The sequence below is a fragment of the Saccopteryx leptura genome, chromosome 2 (genome assembly GCF_036850995.1).
Source record: "Saccopteryx leptura isolate mSacLep1 chromosome 2, mSacLep1_pri_phased_curated, whole genome shotgun sequence".
NCBI classification, from domain to species: Eukaryota; Metazoa; Chordata; class Mammalia; order Chiroptera; family Emballonuridae; genus Saccopteryx; species Saccopteryx leptura.
In genome coordinates, this window is record NC_089504.1 from 180,422,919 (window position 1) to 180,435,828 (window position 12,910).

At 36.6% G+C, this 12,910-nt stretch overlaps 1 protein-coding gene across 14 annotated transcripts in view; it reads right to left on the bottom strand.

The window, feature by feature from the left end:
* The window catches only part of ERC1 (ELKS/RAB6-interacting/CAST family member 1), a 544,893-nt gene that overhangs the window by 216,095 nt on the left and 315,888 nt on the right, over positions 1–12,910 (bottom strand). For all 14 annotated transcript variants that reach the window (XM_066369492.1, XM_066369490.1, XM_066369487.1 and 11 more), the window contains one exon: positions 5,555–5,715. In XM_066369492.1, the coding sequence (XP_066225589.1) occupies positions 5,555–5,715 (161 nt within the window). The remainder of the gene's footprint in view (positions 1–5,554; positions 5,716–12,910) is intronic.

The window sequence follows — 12,910 nt, forward strand, 5'->3', positions numbered from 1 at the left end:
CAAAGCTCCTGTTAAAACATTAGTTCTAATGAGGAAATGTTAGGAACAACTGCGATCACACATTGTAAGGGGTGAGCAGAGAAAAGTTAACTATCAGGGTAGAAAAAGAGGATGCAGAACTAAAGAGTTAACCAAGACAAATTTTGCTTTATAATTTTAATTATGACTATTCCCATCAGTGGTATTTGTTTATAGCTATACTAAAAGTCTAGAATACTTTTTATTCTTTTTTCAAGTCAAGTGTAGAGAATTTTTATATTAATTTGTGATTTCCTACAGAATATTTAAACCATAGTATTTTAGGTCACTATGAAAAATGCTTCCAACTCTACTTAAAGTCCTTTATCATTTGCCTAATGACTCTCAAGGCATTTCATTGGAGTATAAATAAGTGTGGCTTTACAAAAAGTACAGATGTTCTTATACTGTTACTATTTATAAGTCACATAACTATATTCAATTTTGTGGTTAATCTGGAAGACCTATAAACCTGGAAATGTTTTTTTTTTTAATGCCAGCAACTCTACAATAAATTTTCAAATGAAATACTGTAAGACATCAGGAGATAAAATAATTTAGAAGAAAACTTTAATTATTCAGGATATAATAGATCAACCACATAATTATTCCATCCTCAAATAGCCTGAAGATGATCCAGTAACCATTTTCTACAGCTTTCTTAATCCCAAGGACAGTCTATTTTCTCTCTAAACAGACAAAAAATGTTTAAGTGTAAGAATTTAGATTATATTATTGGACTCTTTTTAGGTACATATAAAAACTATTTTGTTTGTAGGATGTCAGATCTTTATTTAGCCAAAAGGCATCTTAAGAGTATAAAATTTAGCCCATAGAGGTCTGGTTCTTCTGCCAACTTTAATAATGAGATGCTACCTGTTAAACAGCTCGGGATTCTCAGTGAAACTCAAGAGCTCTCTAACTACTTCCCCCAACAAATCAGTTTTCAGAGTAGTCAAATTCACAGTCTGACAAAAATTTTATTCCAAATGAAAGATTAGTCCTTTAAGCTTTATTTTCAATGCCAATATAGAGTGAGACTGCAGTAGGAGTTTGAATGCAGGGCAGTAAAAAATGAGTCAGCTCATCTAGACATCTTAATAGTAAGGCTCTAAACTTCAACAGATACAGGTACTTAAAATTTGTTGTGGTTATTATAGTTGTTGTTTATTATTTTTCCACTTCTCCCACTCATCCGTTCTTTCTTAGGGGAAGGGACTAACATAAAAGTGGAATAAGAAAAAATAATGGCTAACAAAACTACAGCATGAAGAAAAAAAGAACCAGTGTGGGAACTGCCAATAAAAACATTCCTTCTCTTTAGTTCTAGCTCACCAACTCAGCTTGTTTCTACTGAATAGTCACTGGCAGACTGCCAAGTGAACAGTACACATTTTCCCAAACTCAAGGCTACCAAGTATCTGTAACAGACACTCAAAACTTATCATCAGAAATGCTAGAGATAGAAAAGAACTATTAGGACATTCCTTTTGGTTTGACTAGAACAGGATTATTCTAGTGCCTAACTGAAGAATTTCTATACAAATAGGCCCACAGCGTTTCCTCAGAAAAGATCTTATCCTAAATTCAGAGTCACACAGATGTATGTTTTGGTCTCTGGCACATTGCACTGCCCTCATATTTCTTCTATGTTGAAAGTTCTTTGGTTATAATGAACAAAGTCGTTTTACTTGCTCAATTATCAATAATTAAACAATGTATACATTTAAAATATGGTGGGCCCTGCCACAATTATAGAGTGAGGAATCTGATTGTCACTGCCAACAGCCAAAGTAAGATACTGCCTTTCTCCTTTTAAAGTCTGCTTAAATAATTTTGTTTTCCTACAAATCATCACCAGAAAATCCTTATGTAAGCTAATAATACCCACTATTAAGTGCTCCCTGTGCCAGGCACTCTTCTCAATTCGTTATTTTAATAATTGCTTATGTTATTATCATGAAAACTCTACAAAGCAGGAAAAATTATTATTGCCATTTTAAAAATGAGGAGATTGCCTGACCGGTGGTGTCGCAGTGGATAAAGCATCGACCTGGAAACGCTGAGTTCACCGGTTCAAACCCTGGGCTTGCCCGGTCAAGGCACATATGGGAGTTGATGCTTCCTGCTCCTCCCTCCCCCTTTTCTCTCCCTCTCTCTCTCTCTCTCATTCTCTCTTCTCTCTAAAAATTAATTTAAAAAATTAAAAAAAAATAAAAATGAGGAGACTGAGGTATGGAGAGCTTAAATAACTTGAAGTCGTAGAGCTCATAAATGGGGGAGTCAGAATACAGACTCAGACTCTTGTTCTGGGAAGTATGCTCTTACTAGTTGCTGTAAGTAATTAGAGGCAGACCTGATGGAGAACTACTTGGAGAGAGTAAACTCCTTACAAACTAACATGGAAATAAAGTGAATTCTAAGTAATGTTGTAGAAATTGAGACACTCACAACCCTGAATGGATGATTAGCACACCTTGTTCAATAAATGTAGAGGCCTGAATAAAGCAGAAAAATGTCTATTCCCTTGGTCAGCTTCATAGTGAAAAGGAAGCGAAAAGCCACTCTATCAGAATCACAATGTCATTCATAGTGTTTTATGTGTAATTACTCTTAAGTTAATCTCTCACAGTTTTTGACTGAAGTTTTATAAATCATTACTTCATATTTATTTGTATGCCAAACTTTAAAAATCTACATTTAAAAAAATAGGGGTTTTATTTCACTGTTCTAGATAAAAAGAACTGAGTAGCTGCTGCTGCTCATACTGGGTAGAACTCTGTGGGCTGGCTTGCAGGGCAGTGCAGAGCTCCTCTGGTGAGAATCATCCCTCTCTCAACAGATTAAGGATAGGGGCTAACGTGCTGAGATAATTTATTAAAAGGAAGGCATTAAACAACCATTATAAGATAGAAAATGAAAACAAAAAACCCCCCAGCAATTTAAGTAAAAAATAAAGCAGGGACTACTTCAAAACTTTAAGTTGGTAAATCTTATAGAAAATCTAAGAAAATCACAATGCTACAGGAATAAATCCAGAGCAACTGAAGAAGGTGATACAAGGTTTTTATACTTTATTTCTATAACTCTTATTAATGTTTATTAAATTTCTATATTATTTACATAAATGCCTCTATATACTTTAATTACCCCATGCCTTATTGTATAAGTGCTTGATCCTACCAAAAAAAGTTTTGCTAATAATAGTATTTTTTGGAAATGTAATCTCCAACCTAGGTTAGCAAGAGAAGTACATACTGGAGTCTAGTACTGGAGTGTAAGAAACAAATTACACACAATTCCCTCTGCATAAAGTCAAGCATTCTTTAAAAAATTTTGCCATATCTTTTCAAAGTCCTAATAATAAAGGAAAATTCTTATACAAATACACCACTGTCTTGGTATAAATAGTCATTTGAATTGAATGGGAAAGATCTGACAAGTAAAGTCAAGATATTGATACACAAAGAAAACAAAATGAACAAAAATATACACATACATACACTATTGCTTTAGCAGGACCAGTTTCTGCTTAGAAAAAAAACATATAATACCTTTCCCCCTCTAACATATTGCTCACAAAAATTAGGGGATATTTCAGAATGAATATGAAGCAATAGAATATTTCCTAATTTTTGTGAGTAGTGTATCTATTCTATTTTCTTAATTATATTAAACCCTACTTTAATATTCTTCTCAACTCTATTTTCTACCATGTACTAGAAATGGTTCCCAGATCTCTTCAAATCAATGATTTTACTCTTGATCACCCAAGAGTTATTTGTACTACTCCATCTCCAAAATATCAAGCTTTGAATTTTACTACCAATGACAAAAAAACCTTTTACTAATTTACTCCTATGAAGCTCATTTGTAACCTTTTTTCTCATGATGATACTCAAAACCCTAACCTCTCCCTATTCCCAGCATATTAATCTATTTCTGCCTCAAATAATTCATCACTTCCAAACCAGATCATCTGTAATGCTTTGCTAAAAGTTAGAATCTCTTAACCTTGAACTGTGCCCTAATAATTCCTAACTAAGCACAGGTGACACCCAACATGTGCTTCCTTAATTATTGGACTGCTGTCATGATATCACAATAATCATGTACCATGAGAATTCATACTATGGTATGGCAAGATCATCTACTATTCTATAATTCTTTTATTCAAAATTCACTGATACTTGAAAAAAGCATAAAAGAGGAGGTAATGCTAGCTTAAAAGACAGGCTAGACTATGGAACATTTGTTTATATTAGGTAAGAGAGATTGCATATTTATGCAAGAAGAAGGATCTAATAGAAAGTGAACAAGGATCCTGTGAGAGGGAAATTAGTGGAGTAAGGCTGCAGAGGATGGACCAGTGTTTAACATCTGTGACAAAGATAAGAAGCAAGCCTTATGAAGGAGAAAGAGCATCTCCTCTGAGACAGAAGAGAAGACAAAAAATAAAACCTAACTGCTGAGGTAAAAGTAACTGAGGGACCCCAGGATAAAGTTGGTTTCAGTAAGATGAGAGTAGAATAATGAGGTAGGTGTGAGGGTTGGGAATATAAATGGAGACAGTTCTATTGGACTTTCAAGAGATACACGTGTTCTGAAGAGGACACCAGAATTTTTCAGTCACAGAGAAGAACAAAGAAGCATCTATTATGTACTAGCAGATGTATATATGCTTTACTACAGGTTATTATCTCAGAAGCCACAAGATGTGGGGGCCAGGTAGGAAAATAATGTACGGCGAAATTTTGCTAAACGTGACAATTTTGTAAAAAGTGACTAGTGAGTATACAAAGAGTTCATTGTTAAGTATGGGGATAGGTGTATGAGGGTTCATTATATTACTCTCTCTACTTTTGTGCACCTTTGGAAATGTTTATAATAAAAAAATATTTTTAAAAATTACCTAGCCATCCTGTGACCTCAGGACCAACAGTCATCTCAATAAACTCAACAATTTGATAACTTTCCAGATTTCAGAAGTTTCAGAAATGCAACCGAATACAGATACATATACTCTAATCCAGTGGTCCCCAACCTCCAGGCCATGGACCAGTACCAGTCCGTAGGCCATTTGGTACCGGTCCACAGAGAAAGAATAAATAACTTACATTATTTCCGTTTTATTTATATTTAAGTCTGAACGATGTTTTATTTTTAAAAAATGACCAGATTCCCTCTGTTATATCCGTTTAAGACTCACTCTTGATGCTTGTCTCGATCATGTGATACATTTATCTATCCCACCCTAAAGGCTGGTCCGTGAAAATATTTTCTGACATTAAACTGGTCCGTGGCCCAAAAAAGTTGGGGACCACTTCTCTAAAGGACTTTAAAATTCAATGAAGAGGAGTCAAAAACAATTCTATATGACCAGGTTTTGTTCCAAATTTGTTTTAGGGAGTGAGAAATATAAGTTAATATTAAAAGTAGGCTAAGTATGCCAGGGCTAATAAACGGCTAGAAGAAGAAAGCAAAGAGGAAAAGCACTTCTAAGCACACGTACGAAGAATAAGATTAAAATACTTACTTCATCTCCAGAACTTCCTCTAAGTGTTTCCTTCTCTCTGCCCGAAGATTGGTCAAGTGAGTTTCCTTTTCTGCCAGAGACTGCTGAGTAGAGGACAGTTTTGCTTTCATGGACTCTAGTTCCTGCTTTACTTTCTCCATGGCCATCAGTAACTCCTCCACCTGCAACAAATGTGGAAAAGAGAAAAACTGAACTTCTTCATCAGTTACAGTGAGAGGACTGGACACTGGGCGTCTCCTGGACCCACAAAATTGAATACACACACACAAAATTTCTGTACTCTTTATGGATCAGACACATATATTAAAAATACATATCAAATAATTAAACAAATCTCTGGTCATCCTTCCACTATAATTCTTTCCAGTTCCAGTCATAAAGAACTTCATTTTCTTTTTGATAAATGCAAAGACATATATGTTCAAGAAGAAACCCTCACCTGACCAGGTGGTGGCGCAGTGGATAGAGCGTCGGACTGGGATGAGGAGGACCCAGGTTTCAGACCCCGAGGTCGCCAGCTTGAGAGTGGGCTCATCTGGTTTGAGCAACAGCTCACCAGCTTGGACCTAAGGTAGCTGGCTGGAGCAAGGGGTTACTCGGTCTGCTGAAGGCCCACGGTCAAGGCACATAAGAGAAAGCAATCAATGAACAACTAAGGTGTCGCAACGAAAAACTGATGACTGATGCTTCTCATCTCTCTCCATTCCTGTCTGTCTGTCCCTATCTACCCTCCCTCTCTGTCTCTGTTAAAAAAAAAAAAAAAAAGAAGAAGAAGAAACCCTTTGCCATAGACAATCCATTTTAAGGAATTTATTTAGAAATGGCCCAGAAATTTCCATAGAAATAACAATATAACATAGATAAAAATATAAAGAACAAAATTATAATAAATATTTATAGAAGAACTTTAGAAAATAAGAGACATAGCCTTAATAACAGATTTAGTATAAACATACAAGATTTTTGTTTATACCATTAAAAAAGAATTTCTTTAAAAAAACCCCAGCTAGAGTGCAATCAGATAATTCCTTGCTCTAAAAGCAGAAGTAAAGTTTTTTCAAGGAAGTCAGGAATAAAACACACACACACACACCCAGATAGACAGGAGACAGAATGCTTTAAAAAGACCTGAAAAAACACTCAGGAGAAGATAGAATGCTAAGACATGAAAATCCAAGAACTAGGTATGTTCTTTACAATTCTTTCCACTTCCTCCAATGGTTCCCAAATCAGATTTAAATAAATATGTTCATTTTAAGCCCTGGCCAGTTGGCTCAGTGGTAGAGCGTTGGCCTGGCATGCAGGAGTCCCGGGTTCGATTCCCGGCCAAGGCACACAGGAGAGGCGCCCATCTGCTTCTCTACCCCTCCCCCTCTCCTTCCTCTCTGTCTCTCTCTTCCCCTCCCGCAGCTGAGGATCCATTGGAGCAAAGATGGCCCGGGCGCTGGGGATGGCTCTATGGCCGCTGCCTCAGGCGCCAGAATGGCTCTGATTGCGGCAGAGCAACGCCCCAGATGGACTGAGCATCACCCCCTGGTGGGCATGCCAGGTGGACCCCAGTCGGGCGCATGCGGGAGTCTGTCTGACTGCCTCCCCGTTTCCAACTTCAGAAAGATACAAAAAATAAAAAAATTAAATAAATAAATAAATATGTTCATTTTAATGCAGAAGCAGAAAATATGCTGATAAAATATCTGTTATTACCAAAAACTAACCTCAATCAAATAATCAACCAGCCAACTGCACTTATCATAAAAGAGTTTTAGGCTGCTGCTTGTCAAGAAACAATCTTGCTGAGAATAAACCTTTCAGGGATAGAGGTGAGTAGAGGCAGAGATTGGGGATCTGCCACTTAGTGACTTCTACATGAAACCAATTGTTTTTTTTTTCCCCTGAAGTTGGAAACGGGGAGGCAGTCAGACAGACTCCCGCATACGCCCAACCGGGATCCACCTGGCATGCATTGACTGATGATTGCACATCTTATTAGCAATACTCAAAAATAAGGTTAAGGAGGTTAGTCATCACACCCCTAAATCAATACTAGAAACAACAAAATAATTCTCTTATGTTTTCTTTTTTTGTATTTTTCTGAAGTTGAAAACGGGGAGGCACTCAGACAGACTCCTGCATGCGCCTGACCGGGATCCACCTGGCACATCCACCAGGGGGTGATGCTCTGCCCATCTGCAGTACAAAAAAATCCGAGTTGGTCAAGACCTCTTCCACACCTCATACCTAACCAGTTTCCATCTTGACTCTAGTAATAAGCAGCTACATTTTGGGTTTTGGCACCTGAATTACTTTACTTTGTGTATCTTTTCAGAAGTGATCAAGTTTTGTTTGTTTTTTTACAGAGACAAAGAGAGTCAAAGAAAGGAATAGTTAGGGACAGACAGGAACGGAAAGAGATGAGAAGCATCAATCATCAGTTTTTCGTTGTGCATTGCGACACCTTAGTTGTTCATTGATTGCTTTCTCATATGTGCTTTGACCGTGGGCCTTCAGCAGACCGAGTAACCCTTTGCTGGAGCCAGCGACCTTGGGTTCAGGCTGGTGAGCTTTTGCTCAAACCAGATGAGCCCGCGCTCAAGCTGGCGACCTCGGGGTCTCGAACCTGGTTCCTCTGCATTCTAGTCAGACGCTCTATCCACTGCGCCACTGCCTGGTCAGGCTGGAAGTGATCAAGTTAATGTTCTCAGCTCACAGTATCTCCAGTCCCAGTTCCTGTGACAATATTATGCAAAGTTCTGATATGTATGCACATCTCTGCTAGCTTTATATACACATATATTATTGTCCACCCTTTTGAAAACTGCCAATAAAGTTGATTTCATTCTATCATGTAATTCATGTAAAACCTTCTCTAAAACTGTATTGAACTGATATACCAAGGTATGTTCTTATGACACAAAATCAGTAATGGATAAGACCCTTGACACAAGTGCTACTGAAGTGTGGGATGTGTCTTTTTTAACTCACCTTAAACTTATCTCAAAAATATCTCCCTCCCATTCTGTCTTACACTACTTCAGGAAAGAAATATTATCAGTCTCTTATATAACTTGGAGACATATTTTGTACGTATACAACAACTATTTATAAATAACTTATTTCACCTTTCTACACAAAAGGAAGCCTACTCTACACATACTCAATATCTAAACTTTTTTACAAACTTTTTATTGAAATACAATATAAGTACAGAAAAATACACAAATAATAAACATGTAACTTGAAGAAATTTCTCAGAACAAATATACCTATGTCATCAGCACAGTAAATAAACAGAACGTAGAAACCCCCTCCTTATCCCCTTTTCCACATAAAGAATAATTATTATTCTAATATTTTAGGTTAGTTTTGGCTATTTGTTTCAACTTTATACAAATGAAATTACATAGTATATAATGTTTCTCCCTCAGTGATATGTCTGTGAGATCCATCCACATTGTTGGGTATAATTATAGTTCTATAATTCTCATAATTGCATGATATTTCGCTGTGTAAAGATAGCAAAATTTACTGAAGGTACTTTTGAGAAAACAAATTTTTTTTATTTTAATGGAGTTTACTTTTTTCCTTTATATACAGAACTTTTCACATACTAAATATGAAAATATTGTCTACCTCAAGGGATACAAGGATATTCTCCTAGTCTTACTTCTAAACCCTTTATTGAATTACATGTTCCACATTTAACTCTACAATATATATGCAACTGACTTTTGAATATGGTATAATGATCAAAATTCATTTTTATTTTTATCAATATGAATATCCAATTGACTCAGCATTATCAACAGAAGGACTTAAACTGTCATGGTAGGAAGGTACTTTAGGTCTATTTGGAAAAATATCAAAAAATTATTTACAGAATACTTACAAATTATAAAAAAACATAATTTAACTATGCTTTATATTGCATATAACCAACATTAAATTTCATAAATTAGCAATGTGATAGTCTAGGTATATAAAAAAGGAACATGTGTATAACCCAGAACATCTGTTTACTCACTACCCAGGAATGACTGACTTTAAGTCAGTTATCCAAATATAAGTCCCCTGTAATAAGCTCTTACCATTAATTTGTATTACATATTTCCTTGCATTTCTTTACTTTCACCTCTGATGCATATATTCTGAAATGAATCACTATTTAGTTTTACCAATTTATGAACACTATATAAACGGTATCTTCTTTCTTGTTTCATCCAACATTATATTATCATGCATAAAAAAAAAAGGCCTACCATGTGTGCCTACTCCAGAACCAAGAGCAAAACAGGCGCAAAGGAAACAGCAGCCAAGAGCATGGAGCCCACAGTCCTCAGGTTAGGGTTTCCCGCTAAGCTGCCCTAGCTCTTTGGGAAAATGGCTGATCTTAGAATTGGGGCAAGAAATGTACAGAAGATGAACTTTGCACATTTTATGCCAGAAAGCAGAAGTAGGAATCATGGAAAATAAGGACCATGATGGAAACATCAATAACAAAACCAGAAAAATACATCGTAAGAAAGGAAAAAGAAGAGTTCAGAGGAAGACAAATGCAAAACAAAACAAAAACTAGAAAACCAAACCCACAAATTTAACCCAAGAATGCAATAAAATCCAATGTACTAAACTATATTAATAGAATATAGACAAAAACCACATCATCTCAGTAAATGAAGGAAATCCTTTGACAATTTCTAATAATTTTTCATGAAAAAAACAGTCAACTAACCAGAGACAAAGGAGAACTTCCTCAATCCAACTGAGGGAATATATGAGAAACCCACAGCTGACATAATCTTTAATGATAAAAAAAATGAACGCTTTCCCTCTAAGACAAGGACTGAGAACAAGAGATCAGAATGTCTGCTCTCATCACTTTCATTTATTACTGTACTAGAGACTACAGCCAAGAAATGTGGCCACCCAAAAACCTAAAAGGCATCCATCCATTGGAAAGACAAAACTTTGTCAAGCCAAAGATGACATGATCTTATATAGAAAAAAAAACAATGAATCTATTTAAAAATGATAATAAGTATACAAAGTTTGCAGAATATAAGACCATGATACAAAAAATAAATTATATGTCCATACATAAGCAATGAACATTCCAAAGATAAAATTAAGAAAATAATTACATTTAAAACAGTATCAAAATATTTCTTGTGAAATGTCCAAAATATTACTATGTTTTCTTCTAAAATTTTTATGGTTTTGGATCTAACATTTAAGTCTTTAATCCATTTTGAGTTTATTCTTGTGTATGGTGTAAGAAAGTGGTCTAATTTCTTCCCTTCCTTCCCTTCCCCTTCCCCTTCCCCTTCCCCTTCCCCTTCCCCTTCCCCTTCCCCTTCCCCTTCCCCTTCCCCTTCCCCTTCCCCTTCCCCTTCCCCTTCCTTCCTTCCTTCCTTCCTTCCTTCCTTCCTTCCTTCCTTCCTTCCTTCCTTCCTTCCTTCCTTCCTTCCTTCCTTCCTTCCTTCCCCTCTCTCTCTCTTTCTTTCTTTCTTTCTTTTTTGCATGCTGTCCAATATTCTCAACATGATTTATTGAAAAGGCTGTCCTTACCCCATTACATGCTTTTTGCCTCCTTTGTCAAATATTAATTGACTATAAAGGCATGGGTATATTTCTGCATTCTCTATTCTGTTATATTGATCTACTGTAATTTCTCGATGCATTATTTATTTCTGATATATGCCCTCAGCCAAGGAAAACAAAGCAAAAGGGAATATATCAAACTAAAAAGATTTTTGCACAGCTAAGGAAACCATTAACAAAATGAAAAGACAATGAGCTCACTAAATGGGAGAACTTATTCACCAATACAGCCAATAAGGGGTTAACACAAAATTTATAAAGAGCTTATATAACTAATCAAAACACACATACACACACACACACACACACACACACAATTTAACCTTTTGAGTAGTGAGTTTCTTGTTAACCCTTTGAGTAAGGACATACATGAACATTCATACTAATCAAAGGGTTAAAAATGGCTGAAGGACCTGAATAGACATTTCTCCAAAGAGGACATATACAAGATGGCCGACAGACATATGAAAAGATGCTGAAGCCTGACCAGGCAGTGGCGCAATGGATAGAGTGTCGGACTGGGATGCAGAGGAACCAGGTTCGAGACCCTGAGTCTCCAGCTTGATCATGGGAACATCTGGTTTGAGTAAAGCTCACCAGCTTGGACCCAAGGTCCCTGGCTCGAGCAAGGGGTTACTCGGTCTGCTGAAGGCCCACGGTCAAGGCACATATGAGAAAGCAATCAATGAGCAACTAAGGTGTTGCAATGAAAAACTAATGATTGATGCTTCTCATCTCTCTCCGTTCCTGTCTGTCTGTCCCTATCTATCCCTCTCTCTGACTCTCTCTCTGTAAAAAAAAAAAAAGAAAAAGAAAAGATGCTCAACATCAGTAATAATCAGAGAAATATAAATTAAAACAATCAGATACCACCTCGCACCTGTCAGAATGGATATCATCTCACAATTTTTCTTTGTTTTTACTGCAGTCAAGATTAAAAATTTGGTTTGCCTAAATGAGTGACTCTGAATAACATTAGCAATATACTTCATCTATTTAATTTGAGATTCTTGTTCAATCTTAATACAAAATAGTGAACATAAACTTAAGTCTTATAATAATTTTTCAGTGTGAATGACTAATAATTTATTCTTTTCTTTGGACAACACCAAGTTAAGCTCAATTACTGAATTAGGGATTGGAAAATAAAATGGATTTGTAATCCAAGTGTTTTTCTTTAATGTCTGAATTTCTTTATTGGAAAGTTAACTGAAAAATTTGGAGTAGAAGAGAATTGTAACAAATTCCAAATTCTATTTCATTTGGGCTATGTTCATTGGTAATGTTCTCTTTGATATGTTGTAACAATATTGAGAACATTTATACACTGGACGATTATTTAAACCTCACTTACTATGCCAATTGTTATCTTTTGAAAATGAGGGGGTGGGGAGCAGGGAAGAATGGCTATCATCAATAAATCAACAAACAACAAGTGTAGAGAAAAGGGAACCCTTGCCCACTGTCGGTGGGAATGCAGATTGGTGCAACCCCTGTGAAAAGCAATATGGAGTTACCTCAAAATATAAAAAACGGGCCCTGGCCGGTTGGCTCAGTGGTAGAGTGTCGGCCTGGCGTGCAGAAGTCCCGGGTTCAATTCCCGGCCAGGGCACACAGGAGGAGCGCCCATCTGCTTCTCCACCCCTCCCCCTCTCCTTCTTCTCTGTCTCTCTCTTCCCCTCCTGCAGCGAGGCTCCACTGGAGCAAAGATGGCCCGGGCGCTGGGGATGGCTCCTTGGACTCTGCCCCAGGCGCTAG